The sequence below is a fragment of the Xiphias gladius genome, chromosome 5, assembly GCF_016859285.1.
Source record: "Xiphias gladius isolate SHS-SW01 ecotype Sanya breed wild chromosome 5, ASM1685928v1, whole genome shotgun sequence".
NCBI classification, from domain to species: Eukaryota; Metazoa; Chordata; class Actinopteri; order Istiophoriformes; family Xiphiidae; genus Xiphias; species Xiphias gladius.
In genome coordinates, this window is record NC_053404.1 from 1,763,149 (window position 1) to 1,791,017 (window position 27,869).

Here is a 27,869-nt window from a genome sequence, read left to right on the forward strand (position 1 = left end):
AGATGCTGTGTGTGCAGGCGTGCATGTACCTCTCTAATGACTGATTTATCACAAACACTCAAATTTAATATTTAATAGCTCACTTTTATAAGATAATACAGATTTTAACACATGAGCTGACACCCGTGCGTAATCAAATAGCCCATTTCCCAAATAATTAATTATGTGGGTGACAGAGAGATCATTTCCATATTAGGCCACTGCCACCGAGGGAGTTAGCGCAGCATGCTGACAGAGAGAGAGAAAAGAGGCAGCAGCTTACTTAAACTGTCCTCGTCCTCTGTGCCGCTGGTCCCAGGGCTTATGTACTTGAAGGGAGCGATCAATGCTGACAGCATACTGACTTTCTCTGGAGGAGAGACAAGAGACATGCAGAGTCAACAAGAGGGCAGCGGCGGAGATGTTTTGATAGTTTCATCGATTAAAGCTGCAGATCAGCGGCGGCCAAACACGGAGACAGAGACGGAGCAGTAGCGAGCAAGAGAATGCACACAAGGCTGTCTCTCTGTCACCCATGCATGGACCCCCCCCCACACACACACACACACACACACACACACACACACACACACACACACACACACACACACACACGAGGAAGATTTAAAATACCAAAATATTCAGACAGAAAAATATCAAACAAAGAAACGAAAGTACAACACACCTCGGGTCTCACACAAGAGCATTTTCGTATTCCTATACTCGTTCCCTTTTTTCTGCTAGGTTTGTTCGTACGACTGTTCCCAGTCGGTTTCACCAAACTCTCTCAGCTGCAAGCTTGTCAAAAATCGCTCCTTTCGGCCTGATGAATGCCACCTCTTCACGTGGAGGTGCCCCCCTGTGAGATTTCATCATCGGCATATCAACACCCCTGAAATTGCCACATAAGCCTGCTTCTTCCACTTTGTTTGACAAGTTTCCTTCACAAAAACGTCCCAAAAGAGTTAAAAAGAGGAATTTCGCAACACAGAGCATCGAGTCCTTCTGTTAGCGATCTTTCTAAGGAAGAGTGGTCCATGACTAATGTGCAAGGCGATATTAGATGATAGAATATCATGGACTACAGCAGGTGATGCTACACTGTCAGGTGTTATAACAGATGAAGATACTGGACGGAGACCTGCAGAAAGACCCTGAGGCGGCGAGAGGAGCATTTGTCTAGCAACTACTATAACGTATAGGTTGGCTGGCTGTGACAAAATGTGGTCATCTAAAAAAAATCTCTCAGTAAATTGGCAGCCATGAATACGATTATGGTGAACAGAATATTAATTTCACATAGTTTCGTCTTGGTTCTGTATTTTATTTGGGTTAACTTCTGTATTGTATTTCAGATATACAGGCATTGTGATTGCACTGCCCACGCCCATGAGTCTCCATCTCAAAAAGAGAAAAAACTCCTTTGCACCTCCTCATGAAAACTAATGACAGTGCTTTGGATTGAGTATTCCGTTTAAAGTGGACCTCCTCACTTTGTTGTCCGTGTTGTGATTTGATTTTAATGTGACATGGAAAATTCATGTCACATTAAAAAACAATTCTTTCAATTACATGCAAAAAAGCCGAAATTTGACGTTTTTTTTTCCCATTTAATTTAAACACAGTAAAAACATACATGAAAAGACCATTTTTATTGGATTTCACTTTATTTCTTGGTCTGGTTCCTCTTTATTTAGGCCCTTAAATCTTCCATACACACCCACCACATCTTTGGTGATAAACTTCCTCTCCTTATCGGTGCTAACTCGTCGACAGCAGCTCTCTCCCGTTTCTCCCTGGGGCCTGCTGCCGTCCAGGTGTGCGTGTTGTTTACAGTATGAAGCCCTATTAGGGCCATCGCTTGGTCTGCTGCTCTCCATGCAGCGCTGAGCAGAATTGACAGACCAGTCTGGCTCCTTAATTAAACCCCCTCTCTCTTCCCAACATCAGCCCGTGATCAATAAAAGAGAAAGGTAAGGGAGAGTAAAAAGGGGGAGGAAACGGGGGTGGACAGAAGTAGGGGGAGGTGACAGAGTAAGAAAAAGCATAGGGAAGAAATAGATGTAGAATGAGTTTATGGAAGGTTAGAGTTTGAGGCTCCCCCCAACCTCCTTGCCTCCCTCCACCATAGTCCTGCAGCCGCCTTCAGTCCCGCGGCAGCAACAACTTCACAGGGCTAAATGCGGCATAAAAGGGACGGCACATTACAGTGCCATAAACACGTTTTGATAACAGCGCAAGGTTGTGAATGAGCTCGGCCCCCGGTGCGCTCTCACTCTTCGCAGCCCACCGACACCAGAGGGGCTCAATGAGTCACTCGGACACACATGGATACACTCTGAACACCGGGGCTGAAGCTGTGCTGGTCCTCGCGGGCCATTATCACAATACAAGCACTTGCATGCTGACCTAATTATAGAATAAAGCCACACAAGCACAAGCAGCAATTTGGCCTAAATGTCTCCCACAGCCAACAGGGTCATTATCCAGGCCATTTTCAAATCAGTCTATATTGTTTTCAAAGCCCCTAAAGCCTTATTTACAGTAAAAAAAACATGGCTTTCTGGTGTGTTTACAAAAGTGGAAAAAATTAGGGAGTGTTTTAGGGTCCGTTGCCTGGTAAAGCATATTGTGGCTCTTTCTTGCATTTGTACACAAAATGTATCCAGTTCTTTTGTAGCGTGAAAGACAAATGTTCACATCAAGCATGAAATTACAGAGAACAGTGAGGTCTGCAATTAACACACGGGAGCCTAAGCTTTCACACTGGGGCCTGAGATGCCTGTAATGTATATTTGATAATCCTGTTCTGCCGATGGGTCTAAACCACCCACTCATCAGCTTCTGCCAAGTCAAAAGGCCCACTGGGCAATGAGATACCAGGGCTTGGTGTAAACAGATGCCCACAGTACGTACAATATGTCATAGGCTTTAAAACCAGAAGCTGCTACAGCATAAACAAAATTGGTCTCCTGAGGAAACAAGCTGAAGCTGTAAACGCTCAAATCTACAGGTTGCAAGACAATAGCAGAAGATGGCTTGTTGATATTTAATTGATCTCCTTCACTGTTGTTTTGATGAATATATTGTAGACATTCAGGTTATTACCATTTTTACATTTGGCTGCCAAAAAGGAGCAGAGGTGGTTGATCGTTTTGGTTACGGTTAACAACCCTCAGGTGTTTTGAAAATTCGTTATAAGCGCGTTGAGCTGGTCCTAATGCTACAGCAAAACTGCTAAGTTCCTCTTTCTTTTCTAATCTATGCTGATGTGCAAAGTCCTAGCCTCTACCGTCGAAAGACTTCCGGGAGGTTAATAAGAATAAGGCTCAATTTACATCTGGCATTATCATGTGACCTGTGTCTGGATAAGGAACAACACGAGTTAACGTGAGGTACAGATGCACGCAGAGCGCATGCCGATTGGGTGACAGCCAGGTGTGAATGCAATCCGCACAGCGTGAACGCGGCATGAAGAAAAAAAAAAAATCTGCTCAGCAAGTTGAAAGGTCACCTGACTGCACCTGATCCTGCTATCTTAAGCCAGCCCTGGGACCAATTGTTAAGACAAGGAGTAAATGTCAAGACCTGTGGATCGGATGTCATTGGGCAGATAACCTATCCAGAGTCAGGTGACATGTTGATACCAGGTGTAAATGCCACCTGAGAGTCTACAGCCATGCTAGCAGCTCTCTGAGGCTGCACTTGGGTACAGCGCTGCTATGAGTTAAATGCTAATGATAGCATGCTAACATGCTAAACGCTGAGTTTAAGCAGGTTCTGTGTAATGTTTATTATGTTCACAATTTTAGTTTAGCATGTGAGCACGTCAAGATTTGCTAACTAGCACTTAACACAGCGTACAGCTGAGGCTGGTGATAGTGCCGTTAGTTTTGGTAGGTATGCGGCCATTAAATGTACCAAATGACACGGTATTCCATCCAATAGTTGAGACATTTCATTTACAAACCGCAAGTGTGGCGCTAAAAGAGAGGAGAAGGTCTGGGGAACCACTGATGTCTGCCCAAAATGCTGTGCCAATCCATCTTGTGGATCTTGAGATATTTCACTGGCAGTGGGGGCAGAGTCATTCCTCTGGGAACCGCGAATGTCAAAGACTAGTGGCGCCAAAGACTTGACTGACTGACCGACTGACTGCCGTCCCTAAAACATCAGCGATATAAAGAGGAAACAAATTCTCTGCACTATCCTAAGTGCTTGCTGATGTGTGGGACTCATCTGAGCTGTGTAAAAGCCGGAGCATATGCTGCCGTTCCCTATTCCGGAGACTTTTATTCAATGACTAAGTTCACAGTCAGAATAGAGCTTTTCTCTAAAGAGCTCTCCGGGTCTTTATAATATCAAAGCAACCCTCCAAAACAATTCTTCTCAAATTTCAATGGACCACAGGGCATTTCAAATATCTCAGGAAGTAGCTATTGAGCAGAAAACATCATCATGTTTTCAATAACGCCGACGCTGAATCAACTGTGCGTTGGTAAGCGCCGCAGTTTAGAGGTCATTTTCCAAATGCCACCTCTGATCGTTTCCTGACAGGTTTATGAAGCGATGGCAAAGGCACACTTTGCTCTGATTTATGAGAGAGCTGTGTATAACATCAGAGGCAGTTTTTGTCGGTGGTTTACAGTATGTAGTGTGATTGATTTTCCCACAGAGACACAACATATTTTCAGCCTTTTAAAAGAAAATAAGCAGCAGAGAGCTCACACAGTCTGACACCGTAGGACAGTAATACTACTGGTTTGTTGTATTATTAGCACAAAACGTCCAAGAGAAGATTCTTCTGGTTATTAAATTCCAAAGAGAGTCTAAACATTTAAAGTAGTGCAATGGTCCAAATTGAAAGATGAGAGAAATGAAGGAAAACATACTTATTCCCTAAAACAGATTTACGTCAAAAAAAAAATCCAACTCATGTGGAATTTCAAAAACACGCAACTTTAGAAGTCTAATACACACTTTTGATTTGTTTGGACAACAGAGTAAACTGGAGGAAACTTTACTGGACTAAGGAATAGATAGTTGACTTGTCAAGAAAACCGAAACTTTCAGAAATCTTTCACTAGATAAACTTTCTTAAAATCTAAAATACATTACTGGAATCAGGGGTTAAGGAGAACTGATATTAGTTTAGGATAAAGATGATGTTACAGTTTAAAAACTATATCACAGTCATTGGAAACTTGCAGTTACTCCTGTATAAAATATTGTATAGGATCCATTACACTGCGGGTAAAGTTCACTGTGATATATCTGGGGTTGGATTATGCTTTTGTTCTCGTCTGTGTTTATGAAAGTTAAACTTCAGCGTGCCCTCCACCACTACAACACTGGGAAAAGAAAATGCATTGGCTTTTTTAAAGATGAAAAAGACAACAGCCGGAGAAAAGAATAAACCAACACAACCTGAAACACTTTGGAGAGAAGTATTACCGGCTGTGAGCACATAAAATCCCAGACCTTAAGCCGATGTTCAGGCCCGAGTCTGTGTGACTCAAAAGTTTAAAGGGGAATTCCACCAGTTTTATACATCAAAGTCTGTTTACAGGTGTGCTACTGCATACGTGAAAAATGTTGTATCGAGCCTTTCGCGGCTCCAGAGCAGACGCACACGCAAGCATACAGATGACAGCCATCTCTGCGCGGGGGGATTTAACGTAAACCTACGTAGAAATACCCACGAATACCTTTCAGTGTGCGTCTTGCCGACTATACGCAGCCATGCTAGAGTCTTTCGTGTAATCTGTGGCGTTCACTGCAAACAGACTTGTCCCCTGCCTTTAGTCTTTAGGGCAGAGTCTCCCCACGGGCAACACAAGTACTCTGTTAAATCTGTGGTAAGCCTGAGGAGAAGCACTGCCTGAAGGACAAGCTCAGGGAACAAATGACTCACACGCAAGCTCCAGAGCTCAGACGACTGCAGATACGAAGCCAACAGGTAAAAACCATCTGACAACGATTGCACTGATGGCGGCTAGGAGCTGGAAGGAGCAACATCTCCAGAGGGCGACGATGAGACGAAGGAAACACTAGATCACAACCCTATACTGCGGCACCACTTGTGTTGGTCAGTCACGTTTTTCGATCCTGAGAGGTGCAGTACTGTAACATAAAAACACTCCAGTACAAGTAAAAGTTTTGCATTGAATGTTACCACAATGCACTTAAAAGTATCAAAATTGAAAGCAGACAAGTGCCCCCTGGGACTGTCATATTATTATATATCATATTATGAATTTATTATTACTGATACATTCATGTTTGAGCAGCATTTTACTGTTGCAACTGGAGGATTCTGAGCTACTTTTGATATTTATATAAGCTGCAGTGTAATCTATAGCGGTTCATCAAATTCGGAGCTCTTTATTTCATTTGAATGTAAACATGTTCATCTGTGAAGAAAATAGTAACTAAAGCTGCCAAATGAATATAGTGGAGTGAAACGTACAGTCTGAATTGAATTGTAGTGAAGCAGAGGTATAAAGTTGGCCAAATTAGAAACACACAAGTGGAGTACAAGGATCTTTTATTCATACTTAAGTACAGTACTTAAATAAATGTATATAGTTACATTACCTTCACATAAAACAGGTTATGTGGTTAAGGGTGGCCAGGGAGACTGGGGGGGGGTGAGGGGTTAGGTCTGTATACCCACCTGCCAAGACACAACTACACCACTGCTGTAGAGGGAGTCTGATAAATGTCCTCAATCGACGTCACCCGAGTCAGCGGAGACTACAAGCTTGAAGAGTAAGAAAAAATCTGGGCGCGTGGAGCTCGACAAACTTCCGTAGCTCCCCCACCCTCTTACCTCTGCTGCAGGCCACGGGCTCCAGGGTGCTCTAGTCGCTACTGGCGTAACACACCGCAATCTACGACCGAAGTTTTGGTGGTCGAGTTGCATTATGGGTGATGTCGGCACGAGGTTTTGACAAGAAAGAACCAGCGGTGGACTCTAAAGTTTCCATTGGTTGAGGATAGACGGTTCCTCTGGATAGAGATGAACAGAATATGAAAATTTATGTTGGATTCATGTTCATTTATGTTCGATTTACATCAAGATAGGAAGTTGAGCTTGTTTGTGTTGGGCGTTTGAAAATCTAATTGTTTTGTGTTGATGACAGTCATTTTAGCCATTTCGTAAGTAGTCTGGTACATCTGTAAAACTGCATTCTCCTGATGCAGTCTCGCCTCCGTACGACGTCCATTCGAGCACCAGACCGTTAGACCACCTGTAATGTCCTTTGGACAGAAACTGTGTGGCATGTTTTTCAGTAAATGCACATCCCTCAGACCCCACACTTTCTCTTTGTGCGTGTTAGTAAGACGTTAAGCTATCTGCAGTGAGGCCAGCTTTGTGTTTCCAAATTTGTCTCCTCCTGTGCACCACTAATATCCTCCTAGTGACTTTACATGACTACAGAGTTACATTTGGGCATCATTCACCTGTTGCAAAGTCCATCACCACTGACGCGGACGTCGTTACCTCACATGCCCTTCACGTTATCTGTCATCCATCCCTTCTCATTCACCTGTGGGCCGGACGCACGAGCTCTGCTCGCTACGTCCATCCCCCGCTGCACCAGGACGCGGCGAGAGGAGACGGCGCTCATTTGTTTCCACTGCACAAAGGCGGGGAAGGAGGGAGAGCCAGGTTAAATAGGGAGAGCCTTGGCAGATGGCCGTACACTCCTGATAGGGACAACACCGGTGATGGTGTCCATTCACAATGAGCTGGAGAGGAGGCTCACTCGCTCGCTCTCTCTCCTCGCTTCCTGAATCAGGTCTGAGGAGAGAGTAATGAGCCCAATCAGATTTCCCCATGGCTCAGCATAACGAATGGGTCAGATGAGCGACAGAAGACACTATTGAAACAGGCGCTGGGGGAAATCATTGACTCTCGCTCTCTCTCCTCCGCTCAACTCTCTCTCTCCTGTCTCTGCCTTTCTCTCAGCGTCTTCCTGCCAGCCTCGGATCGAAAGTCACTAAATGGGAGGCTGCATTGTTTCTCCACAGCACTATTTGTCTACTTGTGAACACCTAAATCTGAAGCTTACGCATGCTGTAATTCCATCTTGTGATTTTCATCTTAGGACTCCAGAGCACTGAAGCTGCAGTACATCGTGGCTAACGTGCTTTGTCTTTCTGCTGTAAGTGCCATTATCCAGGTAGAGAACGGGTACCTGCTGAAATCTCTACTTGTGGTTGTTTAGACTTCACACCCATCACTACTAAAAACACGTATGAACATTTCAGGACAAGCTTTGAACAAGCTGGGCAGTTAAATTTATAGACAGGACCTTCGCAGGACAGTGGGTACATCCTAAAATTCCCTTATTTGATCATTCCTCACCTCTCTCAGTCCCGGTGTGACCCGGTCCGACATGATACAGGACGTTCATTAAGGACAATGCTCTTTTCTGATTGGAGGAGCGAGCAGGGATCCCGGCGGAGGTTTGATCAAGGACACGCGAGCTCAGCCTTTGTGCAAGTCTTTCACCGACCCGAGACACCGCTGGACTGGAAATCCGTTAGCGATTCGATGCAGCAGCTGATCGGACTGCTCTGACGCCCCATCACCGCAAGACACAGTTTTATACAGAAAACACAGAAGATACATGAGAAGGAAACATCAAACAAGTTTCATTGTGTAATTACTAAGGAACCCAACGAAGAACGACCTGATTACTGAGGAATCACTCACGTGTGGTTCCTGAATAACTCTATACTCTAGGACTCTGTAGGACTACGTAGTAAATATTGATGAGTTACTGGAGAAGAGAGTGGGGAATACCATATTAATGAATCATTAATTGATGAGCAGCTCCTAAGTATCTGTGAATCCACATACTGCCGCTACCTTCATTACTTGTTCCTGGTTAAGGCCTCGCTCAGACCAGCTTCTGGTCGAAAGAAAACGCTCCCGCTCATCCATGTGAATGTAGCCAGTACATCCAGGGCCGGTGGGGGGGGGGTTGTCGGGCAAAAAAAACGTCGCCAGGCAAAAAAGTAGAAATGTTTTTTGGTCCAAATCCCTGCTGACTCTGAAAAAAGCTGTGAATTGATCGTTAATTACTGATTTCTCAATCATTAGTTACTCTTTTGATGCACTAAGTAGTCCATTCATTACTTTGTGACTATCAAGCCACATTGTGTACAAATTTGCCGAGGCAGACGGCCGCCCGCCCTGAGTCCAGCTCTGTTGGAGAACTGTTTCTTCCTGTTGAAAGGGAGTTTTTCCTCTCCACCGTCGCCAAGTGCCTGCTGGGAACTGTTTGGGTGTCTCTCTGTAATATTGTAAGGTCTTGACCTTACTCTGGAAAGCGCCCTGAGATAATCTGTGTTATGATTTGGGGCTATGTAATTAAAACCGAGTTGATCTGAATTAACGCCCGCAGACTGACGGCTGACCCAGTGTTGTCGACTTGTCATGAAAAGCCGTGTTTTCCTTGATTCCTCTTCCCTTGATTCCGTGTTTCCTTCCTCCTCACTGAAAGCGTGAGGAGAAAGTTAAGGGTTAAGGGAATGTTCAGGGAATTAAGAAGCACCCAATTTCAAGCCACTGAGCTGTGCAGGACTGTAACTGCACTGTAAAGGTAGACCGTACTTTGCTTTCAAATTTAAATCTCCTACGTCACTGTAGAGCTTTAACTACATACTGTAGCTCCAACAACAAAACCCTAAATAACACTAATGCTGCTATGGGACCCCCCCACAGCGGATTTTCAGAATATTCAAATGTGTCTGTAATGTGGTTAGATGTTTTATTCAACAAATACATTTAGTCGGAGTGTAGTTTTCCCTAAAGTTGGGCCCAATACTTTTTGACTGTTGTGTAAAAGCAGAGTGTCAGCTGGGGAACGTGTTCACATTCACATTCCCATACAGTGCTGATAATGACTGACGGGATGTGGTTTTTTTCCATCCTACCTGTCAACACAAACGTGTGAGTTTCTGCGCTGGAAGGATGCGACTTCATCACTTTTTTGGCTGCGGTTTGTCGCAAAGTTGTGGGTGTTGTTACACTGTGTTGTTATGCTGTGAAATAACTAGAAATATCCTTTAATAGGGGAGAGAGGGAGTAAACGAGAGGTAGGGGAGGTATTAGAGACAGACTGAAGGATATTTAGCGCCTGATCAGCGGCAGAGAGGTAGCCAGGCCATCTGCTCTGCATTTGCTCCCCTGGCCATGAATGCCAAGGACAGAGAGTCGTCACTCTGGACGCTGACCCTGCATGTTGTGTGTATTATTGTCAATGTTGTCTTTTTTGAGCTGCTGTTGTGCTGTTTAATCTAATGTGAGTTTCGTCATCTATGGTTTTTCATATTTATGTGGTCAACGCTTGGTTTTTCAGCTCACAAAAACACAGTAGAATGCAGTTTAGACTGTAAATACACATCATTCACATGATATGTAGGCTGAGACGTGTTATTCATTATGTTTACGCCTTTAGGCAAATGTCTCACTCTCTGTTTATGTGCTCTAATTCCTCGTTGTCATCCAGGGAATCTGGTTGGCAGGTATCGCTTTTCATTTAATCATGTGAAAAGACGTGTGACACCTTTTGAGAGTGAGACTGATTTAACCTTCTCTGAAATTCACACAGTGGTTTTCTTCATAATCTGCAGCCTTTCGCATTTGATTTGTTTGTAGTAATATGTCATTCAACTTTCTAAAATAATAATTACAACAGACAATAAAATACAAAATGTAATTGAGAACCTCAATATTTATATTATACTATTATAGTATAACATAATTCATAATATTCTATTATTTACAAGGATTTGACACACAACGGTGTTTCATATTCACCTCATCGGGTACACCTCAACACATTACCATGCGGAATACCAAAAACATTTCGTCTAACAATAGCGAGACATTTAGGGAAACACGCCGAGAGTCAGATGGTGAGTTTAGTGTAGCACAACAGCAACTAGCCTGTCTCTGTCCAAATGTACCTTGTTGTTGTTGTTTACCGCTTCATTTTTTTAATGAATTCAACTAACAAGATATGAATCGTTAATGAACGAACTCCAGCGGTAGGCGGATTTTCTTAGCCTTGGACAGAGCCAGGCTAGCGGTTTCCTCGTTTCCGGTCTTTATGCTAAGCCGAGATAAGCGGCTGCAGCTTCATATTGGACAGACAGACGTGAGAGCGTTATCGATCTTCTCGAACTAACTCTGGCCAAGGAAGTGAATCGGTGTATTTCCCAAAATGCCATTGAACACAAAGCAGGCAAGATTCAGGTCTCCTCCCAACCTACTCGGGTGTTAAATCCTGCAGTTGACGATGGGTTTGTGTGCCCTCATACTGCGCTTCGAGATTTATTAGCAAAGCTTCCGCGGTACCTCTGAAGAGCTGTATGGCTAGCTGTCACGCAGTCACAGCTACAGCACCAGCTTTGTGAAGCTCGTCCTTTAGAGAATTTCGTAATTGAGAAATCTAGAAAAGCCACGGAGCCAGGTTTTGTTGCCTGTTAAAGAAGCCAAAAACACTTGTTTTTGTAGTTTGGTTAATCTGACTACACTTATGTTGCCAAAACGAAATAGAACTGGGCATAAAAGCAGCACTTTCTCTATGAGACCTGATAGAAGAAGAATAAATTACTCACAGGGATCTTACTGTACCTTATATCAAACCTGTATGTTGAAACCACTCATTAGTGAAGAGTAAATGTGCAGTATTTTATTTGAAAAACCATTTCATCGGTCTGATTTTCCTCATCGTGCCAAACTGGCGTTACTTTCTATTCATTTGCTGCTAGAAGTAAAATGTTTCCATATTTCCATTTCTACTTGACGTGCTGTTTCATTTTGCTGTATTCTATTACCAGTTATAGCTGCAAACACTACGGCTCCCTGCTCTCCAACACTATATGACACGATGAAAGATCAGATCTAGCAGAGGCTTTCTTAGCAGCGAGGGCAACTTCGCTCTGTGAAACTGAGGTGGCCACAGACACATCCATGTATTCCACTGTGGAGCGTAAGCAGGAGAACTCCAGTGGACAGTGAGTTGCTTAATCTATTGGGGGGAAATTTCACGCGACTTTTTGTTTCTCTTTTTTTTAACAGGGAGTAGCCTCTGGGGCTCCCGAGAGGCTGCTCGCATGGGTGAGTGTGACTGAGAAACCTGCTCAGGGTGTGCAGCGGCTGGGACTGTCACAGAGGCCCAGCAGACGGTGCAGCGGGCCTTACGATCACACCGCCGCCTAAACCCGCTGACGTCTCCTCAAGCACTCACCTCAACAGTATCCCAGAGTTTCGAAAAGAATGAAGGAGAAGAAACACACATGAGCAACATATCCTAAAGATGAACCTAGCCCCAGTTGAAATGTCAGTGAAGCATGGAGATGTAGTGGGAGCAGAAATAAGCAGAATGAATCCATACACTGTTGACATCCTTCACCCAAATACCTTTTGGCAATTAAAAGCAAACATGCATGACTTTTCCTCCAAAAGTTCCACACAGATCACGATCGCTATCTGATAAGTGGCGGATTTAGTGCGCACTCGCTTCCCTCCTTAACAGAATATTAATGCAGGCTGTCATCCATGAGAATGACTCATTTATAAGCATGCAGAGGAAGCCGAGGACTCAAACCTGGATGGGGTTTGTCGCCTCGCTCGTTTGATAACAAGCACTCGAGTGTATTTACAAGGCAGAGCAAGCGAGATAAGTCTGTGGTGTAATGACACTAAGCAGGTCAGGAATGTCTCTGCCTCTCAGTGTGTTGTTGCTCATCTCCCTCCCACAGTTTTCCCTCTCTCTGTCAGCGAGCTATGCTTTCCTCACGCAGCCTGCCATCATCTGTGTCGACGCGACGCATGAATATCCAATGGCACCGTTCTCTAGTTTGACTTGTGAAGCCTTTTTTACTCTTCTCTCAACTTTCATTGTATTTGTGTGCTTAGAGCCGAAATCCTGTCCTGCCGCTGCACTCAGCACACAGGAAACATTGTGTTGCCTATTGCCTGTCTCGGCACAAGCGCGCTGACGTGTCGCTCAGAGGGTTATGTGACCCCCGAATGTGGTCTCCAATCTTGGAGTGTGTGGGAGCCAATGGGTAGGTGTGAGGTTAGGTACAAATTGGCCCGAGCATGTCAGAGCCCTGCAGTCACCAGCTCACGCCTGGACAGCGGCAAGAACGGGAGAGGGACACTCTGAAGAGAGGGAGGGTGCGAGGGAGAAAAACAGCAGAAAGGAGTGTGCAGTTAGTTTCTGTGCAAGTTGATATGAAACGCACAACAATTTCTGTGTTTGGAGTGCTGATTGTATTTGTATTTCCCACTGTGGTTTTCCCCGTTTTGCATTCTTTCATTTTTACAAGTCGGCTCACCTATTCCCCCCATATCCCGTTTATTCACCACTCCCTCTGTCCACTCATTATTTCACCTACATCCTGTCCTTTGCTGCAAAATGGCCTCCCTCTCCTCTCATCAAATAAACCTGCAAGCTTCTGTATGATCTTCTCCAACAGTGTTTTCTGCCTCACATTATGACACATATAATCAGGCTGGCTGTTTGCACCACTTTGTTCAGCACAAATTGCTGCACCGATGGTCACGGCAAAGCACAGATGGGACGTGGACAGTTTTTCATCGGCTGTTCCATACCACAGAGCCCAACACATCTGGTATGCAGCGAGAAGCATCTTTGCACTAATTTGTTTGTCACTATATATTGAAGGGACTATCTGTCATCCTGCCATGCTTTGGTTGCGGCATGATGTTTGAAGAACATGGCTAGTCATAAGTTTCAGGCGGCCCGGCTGGCTGGCCGCTTGGGACTGGCCCGCACGGGCCATCTGACTGTTGGGGGAGAAGGTAGAGAAGAAATGCGATGTAGAGGAGGAAAGGAAAACAGCAACAAAGAGAACAGGGAGTCTGTGAATTTCACTGTAAAGCAGCTACCTAAACCTGGAGAGGTAAAGAGACGATCCACTTTCGCTTCCAGATCTCCTGAAAGCTCACACGAGCACGCATGACTTAAAAAATAAGACTGTTTCGAAGTGCGAACTGTGTGTATGACCACAGGCACCGAACCTGAGTTATAATTCGCTGTTTGCTAAGTTACTGTTGCTTGTCTGTCAAGCCTTCCATGCTCACACAGGAAATACATAGTTTGTCGATAATATTGAAAGATTAACCACCAAAATTCGTTGTAATTTTCGAAACAATCTGTCCTTGATTTCAGGCAAAAGCAGCTTCTCATATCTACCTTAGAGAGTATTGATTTTGTGGCTGAAATGACATCTGTCACTGTAAATTTTATCAGCTTCAGCTAGATTCATTTTTCATTCACCGTTGACTCATTTTAAATGAGAGCCCTGTATTAAGTATACACTTGATGGCTACATACATAATATCGAGCCAAAAAATGTAGTAGACATGGAAACAGAAAAGTAGTATTGTTCTTGTATTTATTGTAGAGCTAGTTATTCCTATTAATATATGGATAATAATCTTTCTTTTAGGCTGTTTAGCTTACATACTAAATACTACTAGTCTATTTACAGCGGCATGAAAAAGTCTGGGAACCCCTTGTCAAAATTTCTGTTACTGCGAATAGTTTAGCAGGTAAAAGATGCCCTGATTTCCAAAAGGCATAAAGTTAAACGTGAGACTTTTCTTTAATATTTGAAGAGAGATTATTTATTTTATTTCCGTCTTTCACAGTTTCAAAATAACAAAAAAGGAAAAGGGCCCAAAACAACGGTCAGCACCGAGCACAGCCCCCCTTAGCAAGTATCACAGCCTCTAAAATCTGTTTTGTAGCAGCTAAGAGTCTTTCAGTTCTTGTTTGGGGGATTTGCGCCCACTCTTCCTTTCAAAAGGCTTCTACTTCTCTGAGATTCTTGGGCTGTCTTGCATGCACTGCTCTTTTGAGGTCTATCCACAGATTATCAATGATGTCTAGGTCGGGGGACTGTGAGGGCCATGGCAAAACCTTCAGCTTCCACGTCTTGAGGTATACCACTGTGGATGTTGAGGTGTCTCTGGGATCATTATTGTGGTGTAGAAGCTATCCTCTTTTCACCTTCAGCTTTTTGACGGACGTTGTGATGTTTGCTCCCAGAATTTGCTGGTATTTAATTGATACCCTTCTTCCCTCTACCAAAGAAATGTTCCTCGTGCCACCGGCTGCAACACAAGCCCAAAGCGTGATGGATCCAACCCCTGCGCTTAACAGTTGGAGATGTGTTCTTTTCATCAATTTCCGCACCTTTTTTCCCCCAAACTTACCTTTTCTCATTGTGGCCAAAAACTTCTATTTTAACTTCACCACTCCACAGGACTTGTTTCCAAAAGGCATCAGGCTTGTTTAGAAGTTCCTTTGCAAACTTCTGACTCTGAATTTTGTGGTCGGGACGCAGGAAAGGTTTTCTTCTGATCACTCTTCCATGATGCAATCTAGTAATCCTACCAGCAGCTCTCTCTGGAAGTTTTTCTTGGTCTTCCAAACCTCAACCTGACCTCCACCTGTTCCTGTTAACTGCCATTTCTTATTTACATTACGAACTAAAGAAATGACTACCTGAAAACACTTTGCTATCTCTTACAGCCTTCTCATGCGTTGTGGACATCAGTTCTTTTAATTTTCGCAGTACTAGGCAGCTGCTTAGAGGAGCCCATGGCTGCTGATTGTTGGGACAAGGTTTGGGGAGTAAGAGTATTTATAAAGCTTTGAAACTTGCATCACCTGGTCTTTCCTAACAGTGTCTGTGAACAAGCCATAGCCCCAACAAGCTAATTGAGGTCTGAGACCTTGGTAAAAGTTATCTGCAAGCTCAAATCTCTTGGGGTGCTCAAACTTCTGTCTGGTGCTCCTTTCTTTTTTTTCACTCTAAAATTATACAAAATAAAAAAAATACACTAATGTGGTTTAAAACGTTGAAAAGAAGGTTTCATCTTTAACTTTAATCCTTGCGGAGAACAGTTCATCTTCTACTCACAGGAACCGAAGTTTTGACCAGGGGATGCCAAAACTTTGTATTTTGAAAAATCTTTTGTCATTTTTAAATATTACAACAAATAAATGTTTTTAGGACGAGGACTAACCAATGCATCTGGCGACTATAACACTATCTGTGGTATTGTTGGCTGTAGTCGCTGGAGTGTAAACGTCCCAAAATCCAATAAAGAGCAGAACAGAAATGCTAATGTTAGCCTAAGCTCTGATAGGACTGGCTTTTACAGAGTAGGGAAATGGTGGATGAGCCTGTCCAGGCTGACGTCCTTGTATTTTAAAACGGATCTCTGACTTATTTCAGCGGGAGGATCCTTCCTTCTCCGGAATTTTACCAGCTCAGTGTGAAAGTCGACTTTTGTGTGAAAATGGAGGAAGACGAAAACATTTTTGCCAGTCTGATAAATGAAAACGTGTACACACCAACATACTGGCCTGTTTGGGCACCAATACAATGACAGCATCAAATGGGCCGTTATAATGTTGCTACAGGTCCACTCTGCTGTGACTGGTTTTATACAGGACAGGATTTTCCTACCGAATGTCCAAGCCTATGCCAGACCACATCCTGGAATTTCGCGAAGTTTAAAATCCCGCCCCGACCAATGAGTTAAATTGCCACGGGGAATATTTCATCCCCCACCTATGTCGTTAATGTTAATCCCATCCGAATGGGGCTTTAGTCCCCGCTTCAGATTCCTCACAGGTTTCTCAGTCTGTTTCTTCAGGCCTCAGATTTCCATACAAGCCCAGAGTGAAAAAAAGGAAAGAAGGACGTGATGAATGCATTCTGACAGCTCATAATATCCCCTTTCCCATTCTATGCTCTACATTTAGTGTGATTCTAAGTCAATTAAAGAACTGTTTGATGTTGATGCTTCCAGACTTGGAAATTAAGCCTCAGTATGGTAGGTCGTTAGTTGGTCTTCATGTCCCTATTCACACCAACAGTATCCTAGAGGCCATGTATGCCTGATGCCACTTAGAATATTACCAAAAAACAAACCAAAAAAACAAAACAAAACATATATATACAGGAAAACTGTAGATCTAACTTTTGATAAACGCACTGGATGAGATGCAGACTTCTGGTGATTTTTTTTATCCAAAATAAAATAAAATAAGGGAAGAGAAGACTGGGAGGGGGACTGGAAGGGGAGCTTTTGAGAGAAATGTAAGTGGTGAGCTTGCTTGCACAGAAATCTAATTTTCAGGGAGAAAAAAACACTTTTATCTGACGTTAACCACTTTCCTTGGCTACTTAAGAATGACATTAATGTTGTAGGGGAGGACGACGCTGCGGTAATACGGGCTGAAAAGGGACTCGGGAAATTCCAGGGCACTCAATATCTTAGAAATATCAGTTTTACATTTACTAAAATGGAAAAGGGAAAAGCTTCTATGTCTAACTTATGGACTGTGCGTGCCCAGTTCTAAGCAACTTCATTTTTTTTTTCTTTCCTATTTGCACAAATCCATGTAGCAAAATCTGAAAACTACATGAGTGGGTAGAATATGGAAATTTGATTTCCTGTAATTCAGTGGAGTGAATTTGTGAAGTCTGAAATGGAGGTCTCTGTGAATCGGCACAGCCCAGAGAAACAGTGTGCTCTATACAGGGAGGATGCTTACTGGATGCAAACATTACGGAAAAATTGTAGAAATCTGTCATATACCCATTTACACAAACACAGATTGGCTGGTGTTCTAGATTCAGTGAATAACTGTTCATTTGGAAGCCCCACAGGAGGAGCCGGTGGCCTCTTCACACTTAATTCCACCGCATGACTTGCGTGCTGCACGCAGGTGCACATCACTGTACAGCTGGTTTCAAAAAAAACAAAAAACAAAACAAAAAATCAGAGCCTTCACATAAAATGAATGAGCAGTCTACAGCGCAATAGAAGAGGTATATTTAGTTCTCAGACTGTCACCAATTTCTGAGAAGTGTTCTGAATAATAGAGTAATAGAATGTAGGCACGCAAAACGCTAAAAGGTTTTTGCTGTATTTCTTCAGTTTGGTGCCACTGAGATGAAGGTACTGTAAGTGTCGTGTCATCACGAAACACAATCTTTAATGTTCTCTGTCCCCATGAACTACATCCCTATAAATTCACTATCACCATGTTTCTAAAGCTTTAATTCTCTCTTGCAGTTTAGCAATGATATCCTGTTGACCTGGAAAAAAAAGGTGATGGTGTCAGTCGGTACAAGATCTTGGTTCCCCTTTCTGAGAGTGACAAGACAACCCTGTCCGCTAGAAATTATGTTTATATTTTACTACATTGTTTTCCAAATTATGCTGTGGTGACAGAACCAAATCGCTGGCTGGATCATGTTCAGAGGCCACATTTTTTTAAGTGAAAGACCTAAAAATATAAAAATCCATTTTCTGTGAAAATTTTACTGATACAGTTGGTCTCAAGATATTTACAACTTGCCAAATACGTAAATTAACAACATTTTCTCGTTATATTAATAGAAAACATAATCTGGTTGTCATTATGTTGTCGTATTTGCTGTTGCAAATTAGTTGTATATAAACAGAATTTCTAAGACGTTGGACGTTGGGTTGGACAAACAGGGAATCTAGAAAAAGTGGCAAATAAATATTAGAATGCAAAACACTTGGCAGCCACCTGTTCATTTGGTCTTGATTGTGCTGTATAACTTGATTGCATTACACTGCGGCTGCTGACATGAATATCAATAAATTTATAAAAACTTCTAAAATATTAGAGGTGCAATTAGTGGTGCAAGTATTTCCTTGATTAACTACAATTTAATCTATACGGTATATACGAGAACCTTACAAATCAGTATCTTGCAGGGATGGAGTGGAGGGTAAACATACGGACCCAATTCAGCTGCGTAAATAGAGTTGATCACCATTTCAGGCTCACAAAAAGCACTGGGGCTGGAATTCTGTGTTTTAGAAGGTAGCATCAACCTGAAGTAGGCCACAGACAGAAGAGTCTTGAGCAGCAATCACAGCATATTTAAACTGAAGATAAAAAAAGAGCTAACGTCACATGAAAATAAAGACGACTGTTCTTCTGAGGGGGCATCATGAAGTCTTATCCAAACTACTCTGCATCGCTTTCATTCACGCAATCCTCCTGCCCCCCCGTCACCTTCTGAGAGTCTCAAATCCGAGAGAGCCAGCACTACCCTCCCACCTGAGCAAGGGCTGAATGGATGATGAGTAATCGTATAGGAGAGTGAGGTCATTATCGAGATGTGGAAGTTTGAATCGGCACACCGGAGGCTTCATTTGAGCCTTTTGACTTTGAAGTGTGCAGCACACCTGACTCGTGGTGGGGAGACTGGTGTTTCTGTTCATTTCCGCTTCGTCTTTTTGAAGCTAAAGCATCTATTTCGAGGAGGGCCTCTACAAGACTTCCCTAAATGCTGGATGGATGTGCAGTCTGTATGCACTATGTGTGTGTGTATGGGGGTGTGTCGGTGACATAGAGCTGCAGTGTATCTTTCAATATTTCACCAAGCTGTACCAGTTTAAGATTTTTTAAGAACTGTTTGATGATAACCACCGTTGGCGGTTCAAGGTTGCAGTCTTAGCTAGCTAACCATAGTCTCTGGTGAGTTGATGTTGATAGTCGAGGCTGCAACAGAGGCCTCCACTGGCAGCAACAGTCGCAGCAGCTGTACAAATCAACATTTTTACATGAACAGTGGGTCAAATGACTACCTGTAATCGCTCGTAGGGACCACCCCAAAGAGAACTGAACACCTGACTCTACAGAGAGCCCTGCAGAGAATTCAAGCGTCTTTCAGCTCATTGTTTTGGATTCAGTCTTTCTGCTCTCATCGACTTTCAAGTAGCAGCAGGTTGGTTTCCACAAGCCGGATATTTCCCTCAGGAGTTGGAGGTGGAGACCAACACAGGGCTGAAAAGGACGTGACCTAAATCATTCAATTCAGTTTTAAGAATCGTAACTTTAATGGATAACGGCATCAGTAGAAGCTAGTTGTATTGTAGTACTTGTCAACAGCCACCGATTTCCTAAATTAGCCTGCTATATAAAGTAACTTACAACTTTGAGTGTTTTGAGTAGAAACTACGGCTAAAGACAAAGTAGTTTAGTCTAGTTTCTTAAATATAATTTAGGCTCCAATGAGTCCAAATTAAGAGATCATTCTACACCATCAGCCTTCTAACTTTTATTTCCAGTGTTCCTGAGTTGACCTACGCTCACACTGAATCAACATCTCCATAAGGGATGCGCAATATGACAATGTATGTCGTGTGACGACAGAAAAACGTCGTCACACGTGTCACGAATCAAACTTTTTACGGCAATGGATGACGCTTCGTGTTCTCCCAAAAGGCACGGATGCAGACTGGAAGTCTGCATGAAGGCAACGCAAGAAAACATGGAGGAGAGTGAACGTGACACAGAACGGGGTACTTCCGAATAGGAGGAGGACTCCAACGAGCCAAGATAAAACGAGGATCTCCTACCCAAAAGCGAGTCTATTTCTGTCACACGGACGTGGTTTGGGCATGAAAAGTCTGACACGGACCTGAACCATACTTTACATACATACAAAATTATGCCCCAGACCGGTTCCCACAACAGACTCAAACACCACTATCCTCTCTTACCACCTATGCAATGATCATCGCAAACAGTACGGAGACGGTCTAAAGATGTGAGCCACAAAAGTACAGTCGAGTGGTCAAAACAAAGCCCAGATTCAGACGTTGCAAGAGGCTTTTGCTCGCAAGCACAGCATATGGCAGAGAATTGGGAAAACTGGAAGGAGACAATGGCTGCCGTTGCAACTTATGTCTACAAAGACATGGTCCCAATTCACACAGTCGAGAAACGGGGGTTTCCTGAGTTGGTGCTAATAGTTATATGAACTGTTTATTTATTGAATTTACAGAGAATGTGCGATGTCGTCATATGAATAATTATCTGGATATGAACGGGATATGAGATTTTGGTGATATCGCACACTTCCACTCTCCATGTACCTGCCTTTTTCTTCCCTGCTTGTTATCATTATTTGTGCACAGTCGAATCTTCAGTGAACCTCTATGGTACCAAGCAAGGTTGCTAGGTGACGCAACTCCTAAGCCTCAATAATACAACACAACATTTTTATTATTCTTTCCAACAGGGGTGGTTTTGTGCTTGAGAAGACGTCAGCGCTGTGTGCGCGTGCCTCCCTCCGTCTTCCGCCCTGAAATGTCTACTCTGAAGCCCACTATGGTTTCATTTTCTTTGATCTTAAATGGATCGCTGCTATTTCAAGGGTGATACCTCACAATTTAGTCATTTCAAGGTTGGGCCTTTTTTGTAAACTACATGAAAGAGTGTCGTGATACCCTCCCTCGTGTAACCAGGTAAAAACTGATTTTCACAAAGAAAAACTTCACAAAAGAAAAGAAAAAAAACACCTCACAGGGAATGTGTACGTATTCAGCAGAGTAAATAATGGGATGAGAGATGTTATCCACTGCCTGTGTAGGCAGAGCATTTTGCTTCGGGTGCATGACCCAAAACAGACAAGTGCTTGAGACGGAACACCAGCTTAGTATTGTTGTAGTAGACTCTGATGCGTGGAAACAAACGGAGTCTGGCATGGCTACCCAACATAGCTGTGTGGGATACAGCGTGTCCTAAATGCCCTATGACAGTTATATCCAAGCCGCTGTCTGTTTAGATCCATACCGTGGTGGGGGCTGGAGCCGTAAGCGTTGTGAGGCGCTTTGTTAAATGCACATGATCACGCTGTTCCAATTGTATCTACATCCTAGATCTTAGCACTTGGTGTGATTTTACATCACCGTTCGCTAAGTCCCTCCCCTGAACAGCCGTTGTTCGGTCGCGGCTTACTTGTCGCCCAGCTGTAACTAGGCATGGCAGGCCTGTCAAGCTTTAGATTTCTTCACATGCTGAAGCATGCGTAGGACTGCAGTGAGGGTAAAAAAAAAGTGTGAGCAATGGATGAAACAGTGTGTTTATCGCTTCTAACATACGCTGCAATTGTTAGCATGTCCAACTAACAACACAAGTTTGCGGGGTTACAGGTAGAAAAAAAAACAAAAAACGGTCACGCCCAGTGTTTCTCTGTGCTTAGCAAATGTCAATTCCAAGGGATCACTTGTGATACAGCATGGGCAGCATTGTCAGAACTTGCGAAGTGAAACCAGAACTTCCAGGTTCTGTTCCAGGAGTAGGAAAACCTCACTGACGTTTGTAACTAAAATAAAAACTAACAACCCGGCTTTGGAACAATCTCTTTCAACAGTTTGTCGTGCATGGCTCACTTCACGTGGTTAAATAAGGACGTTAGTTTTTAAAACAAAACTATTTAATATTGTTGCTTATTTACTATTTATGTTTTTAGAAGCCTTTAACAAACTGCATCTCCCATAAGTCCTAGATGTTAAACGGCTAAATGTCTATGGTCAATGGGCGAGTTGAGGCCTCGCGGTTGGTTTACATGTCTTAATTTCTCGTGGCAGCTGCCGCAGTGGACGGAGTTTGGAAGTTAACTCCGGGAAAATGCTTCATTCTTTTAAAAAAGACTGATAAAAGAAATACTGAATGTGTAGTTGTATCGAGTTACAGAAGCTGGTGGAACAGTAGCTAGCCTGGACATGACGTCATGACTTCGGTTCCCTGTAGATAATTACAGTTTTATTAATGAGGATCATCAGGTCAGTATCAAGTGTGAGAGTTGTGACCAGTGTCCTTGTAACGACTGCCTCTGCACCGTGTTATTGTCTCGTTCTGTCTATCAGTGCCTCCCTCCGCCTGCCCCCACCCTATGTGCATGCTTCTGTAAGCCTCTGTACCTGGCTGCCTGTCGCCCTGCCTGTCAGACCCACTATCTACCTATCAATCTGTGAGTGTGTCCGCCTGCGCGTGGTGATAAGGAGCCATGGGTGTCTGTAGCCCTGACACCAGCTGATTTATGCCAGCCTCTTTCCCTTTAGGAGGCCGATTTGTGAGAAAATCCCCAACTACTCATGCTGACTTTGTGTGCATGAGTGCATATCTGTTTGTCTGGCTGTTTGCATGTGCGTGTGTGTGCTGTGCCAGGATTGTCTGTCAAAACAAGATGACAGGGAGCTGTAACTCCTTTAATGCCATATTTCAACTCCTGTACATCACTCTGACCCGATTTAATATCTGAAATGCCCTTTAATAAACAACATAAAGTAAAGGTTTTTCATTTGCAGCAACATGTCCGAGTCTCTTCCACCCAGCAGATGGGTGAAATCAATATGAAATACAATATAAATGAGTAGAAGCACACTGTATCGCTTACTCAACTTAAAAGCTGATGACTTGCTCTACTAAAAGGAGTCTATGGTTTGATTCGGAGGTAAAAAATTCATGTGAGAAACAGCCTGAAATCCGTTTCTCACTGTGTGGGAGTGTGTATCTTTGGTTTTTTTATGCTACTCAATCAATGGAGATGATTCTTGGCAGGTTTTGCTCATTTGCTACAAATCTGAAAAACTTTCATCGACAACCCACAACTATAAACACACAAACAAGCCTAAATATAACATTAAAAATACAAAAGTCAAGCCTTCAAAGCTGTCAGTGGATCTCAGAAGAATAGAAATTTTCATAAGGCCACCCTGTCCTCCATTCATTTTATTTTCTGATAACTGCAACAACAATGAACTATACCTCTGTGTGTGCGTTTCCATCCACCTGTTTCTATGTGCATTTACAGTTTGTGCATTAAAAAAAAACAAACAAAAAAAACCCCAATCTGAGTGGAAACGCAGAAATATTGCGAAAAGTTTTTATACTTGGCTGCAGTGGAAAAGTTGATGTATTGATAAAGTAAAATGCTTTAAATGTCTTCTGAAGCCTTCACTTCGCTGAAGAGACTTAAGATGGATGCAGACGAGGACATCAGATCTGTGCGGAACCATCGGTAGACTGTCAAAGATAAATGGCATAATTCAATCCTGTTTTCTACATTGTTTTCCACTGTTTGAGGTTTTACTGGAGCTCTTGCGCCCTCTTCTTCTGCCGCAGTTTAATGGCACCAGACTGGAACATTAGTGTCACCAACTGTTTATCTTTCATGCAACAAACTCCCAACGTTTTTCCCAAATATTTTTTCTCTATTATATCACAATCCTTCATTTATGGTTCTTTTTTTCGTAATCATTTGAACTTCACTTGATGTAATCAATTTATTAGATACAGTGTGATGCCTATATTGTACAGCTATTGTTAAAATGAAAATATCTAGCCTAGCCTATGTGAAATGTAAAAATGGAATGATGTCCGTATGTTTTAGTCTTCTGACTTGTGCTTGCATTACCCACCAGCGAGCGTTATATCATTCTAGTTCGCTTGGCAGCACTCTGCTACAGTGCTTCAGTGTTTCTCACCATTTCCCTGTTTTTTGTTTTTTTGTTCTCTCTCTTGCGTACAAGACTGGTGAAAAACAGCAGGACACCAAGCATGTCTGTAGAAAGGCATGTCGGACCTGATCATTAAAGCGCGTTTTCCCCCGTTAAAGGGTTTTTTTGGGGAGTTTCTCAAGGGTCTGAGGACAGGGAGTGTTGCTTGCTCTACGGATTGCAAAGCCCTTTGAGGCAAATCTGTGATGTGATTTTAGGCTTTAAAAATAGAACTGACTTGACTAGGACTGTACCACTTGGGCTAATGCGAGCCTGGCCTAATAGGCCCACAAGCGAGGCTCAGTATCGTCGTTGAGGTCCCGGTCACGCTAACGACACACCCTTCAGCAATATCTCTGATCAGCGTTCACATATCTACACATCTCTTCAAAGATCTGCCCGCATTCTGACAGCAAAGACGACGATGATAGTGCTCTGACTGATCGTGTGAGGGTGAAGGGAAGTATCCTCGACCCACCTGGGTCTACCTGACGTGAACTCTTTTCTGTATCCACCTGTGATTTATCACTGGGTGACTGTCGCCTAAGTGGGTCTGGCCCCATTCGCCAGAAGCTACTCTCAGAAATCCCGAGCGCTGGCGCTTCTGGATTGACTCGGATCAAGTGTGCTATCAGGGAAGCGAAGGAATAGATGGACCCACAGGGTGGCATTCAGAGTCTGCTCTTGCGCTGTTATTTGACGATCAGTAGTATTATCTCTACTTTATCTGCTGAAGTCTTTCAAAAGTTTTCTGCTCGTGTTCATCACAAACAACTGCCTGGGATGACGCGAAGCAGACAGGAGAGTCAGAATAAAACAACGTGTCTCTGTGCTATTTTGGCTTCAGTACAACTCTGTTGATAGAATGTATATTCAACACACCCAGAGCCTGTTTGCTGAGATAATTAAATTCTCAAAGGATGCGAGGAGACGCAACACGTAAATTAATTTGAGCTGCTGCAACAGACAGGATTTATGCCGCTTTGGCGGGAGCATTTACTTCCAGAACAAATACATGGGATGTTTTTGAAATTAATTACTGTTCCAGTGCACCATTAAGGAGTATCAGTTATCAGATGACTTTGAAATACACACTTGGCTCTTTTGATGTGTTAATGATGACAAAGTAAATCATCCTCCCTACCATGGAGGAGTTACAAAGACAAGGGAAGAGACAGAAATAGGATGAGAAAAGAGGAAGCAGCAAAGAGCATGAATGAGCAAAAGAGTAATGGAGAAATAGCAGAAGTGTGAAGGAATAAATGGCAGAGACAGTAACAGTCCAAATTCATGAAATAATGTCTATTTCATAGTTAAGCCATGAATATGAAGGTTATGGCCTCCATGGTTCAGACAGTAAGATATTTCCGTTCCTGTTTTTATTCCCTATTCACCATCCCTGCGAAGGTTTCAAGGAGAGGTTCAGATTCTGCCTTGGGGTCGCTCAGTCTGTTCTAAAAAATACAAGCTTCATTCACTTCCAATGAAGCAACGTGCCTCTGAATGTAGGCCAGAATTACAGCAGATAGGACTGATTGTGTTTCACTTTCTCCTCTGTTGTAATGTAGGGCTGGATTTAATAGCCTGGCTGTTAATCCATGTCAAAGAAGGCAGAAAAAGGCCCATTTGACATGGGCTAACTTCCCTCTGTAATTAGAAAACCTCATTAGGTTCATTAAGTCATTCCTTGTGTTGGGGGATTTGTTTTACATGCGCCGCCAACAGACTCAGGCCACCGTTTGCAGAATGTGGGCTAACCGCAGCTTCTTTCAGTGGATGAAATGCTGTGTTGGGAATCGTTTGAGAGGACGAAAAAGCATAAGGAACAAGTAGTTAGAGACTTTCAAATGTTGAAGGAACTCAAAATTACTTTACGCGTTGGAGAATGTCCAATTTAGCTGATTCATTTATGAGGTGCCTTGGCTGCAGCTATCAGTCTAACAACTCCAAATTGGAGGGAGAAAATGTCACGGCAGCACCGTTTTGATGGGGAAGGATACGAGTGTGACACATTTCTGAAAGGCCCTTTGTCTTTTCTATTTATCGGCGGCCTTGAGCACACGGGTAGGGTGGGGGGGATAACTTGTGCGGCCTTGGGCAGCGACACAGTAACAGATGACTCGACGCCACTGCCAGAGGCCCCCTGTTTTTTTGGGATTTTTTTTTTCAGTTTGGGCTCCCAGACCCAATGATTCCAATTTGGGTGTCAGTGAGAGCAGCGATTCATCATTGGCTGGATTACTTAGTGGGCTGAGAGCAGAAGGCTATTCATCTCTGTAGCTGACACAGCCCCGGCCAGAGAGACGCCATGCTGCCAGCGACACCCACCGCTGCCGATGCAGTCGGCACAAAACAAAGTCCTAGAAACACACACACAAGCGAATACATTCGGTCACGGATGTATGAGGAAACGTGCAGTGTCACTTGGGTGCAGGAACTGAGAGTTAATATCATCAAACAGAAAAGGGGTTGTCAAAGGTTGCATCGCTTCAAATTGTCCCATTTGTATCATTTTTAAATGAAAAGGAAATGTTTGACATTTTGGGAAATATGCTAATTCGCTTCCTGGCCGAGAGTGAAATGAGAAGATTGATGCCACTCTGATATAATGTATTTTTGTTAAGTATGAAGCTACAGGCGGTTAGCTTAGCTTAGCATAAAGACTGGAAACGGGGAAACTCTGTCCTGACGTAACATAATCTGCTCACTAATTAACACCTTATATCTCGTTGCCCAGACAAAATCTGTGCCATAATGTAGAAACTACAAGTCCACACATTTTACTCTCCATTAAAAATTTTTTGTTTTGTATGGATCAAAGCGATATTAATTATTTAGCTTTAAAGATTGTGGTAAGCATATTCTGTTGCCTTCTGAGAGAGCCAGGCTAGTTTTTCCCTTCTGTTTCAGGTCTTCATGCTAAACTAAGCTAACCAGCTGTAGCTTAGTTTAGCATGAAGGCAAATGTGGAACTATAGCTTCAAGATGGGAAGGGAAAAAAAGGACACTATGAGTGCAGAAAAACAAAAACACATATGTATAGTTGTAAAAGTTCAGCTCTGAATGGAACAACACAGGGAACTCCTATTGCACTGTACACACACACACACACACACACACACACACACACACACACACACACACACACACCCTGCCGGGCCTAAACACAACCATGTGCTGATAAGACAGAGCAACCACTTGCTACCCTGCAGGTGAAAAACAGGGTGGATATCCACATACTGAACCTCACACAGCGTGCTGCATTTACAATACACCTCTGTGGCATCAACATAAATCTGCAGCATGTGCTGGTCCAGGAAACGCATGATTTAATGAATGTCAGGGCCTCTATTCGTTTTAGGGGCAACAGCAGAATGAAGCGATATGCACAGGGGGAATAAAGGGTTAGTGCAAAATGGTAAATGGGGCACCTTGAGGTAAAATAGAGCATCTCTCTGTCTCGTTGTGGCACACTTTTACT

At 43.2% G+C, this 27,869-nt stretch overlaps 1 protein-coding gene across 1 annotated transcript in view; it reads right to left on the reverse strand.

The window, feature by feature from the left end:
• adarb2 (adenosine deaminase RNA specific B2 (inactive)) overlaps window positions 1–27,869 on the reverse strand; it is a 172,242-nt gene that overhangs the window by 62,230 nt on the left and 82,143 nt on the right. Inside the window, exon 3 of the mRNA XM_040126864.1 lies at window positions 263–349. Within this exon, the coding sequence (XP_039982798.1) occupies window positions 263–349 (87 nt within the window). The remainder of the gene's footprint in view (window positions 1–262; window positions 350–27,869) is intronic.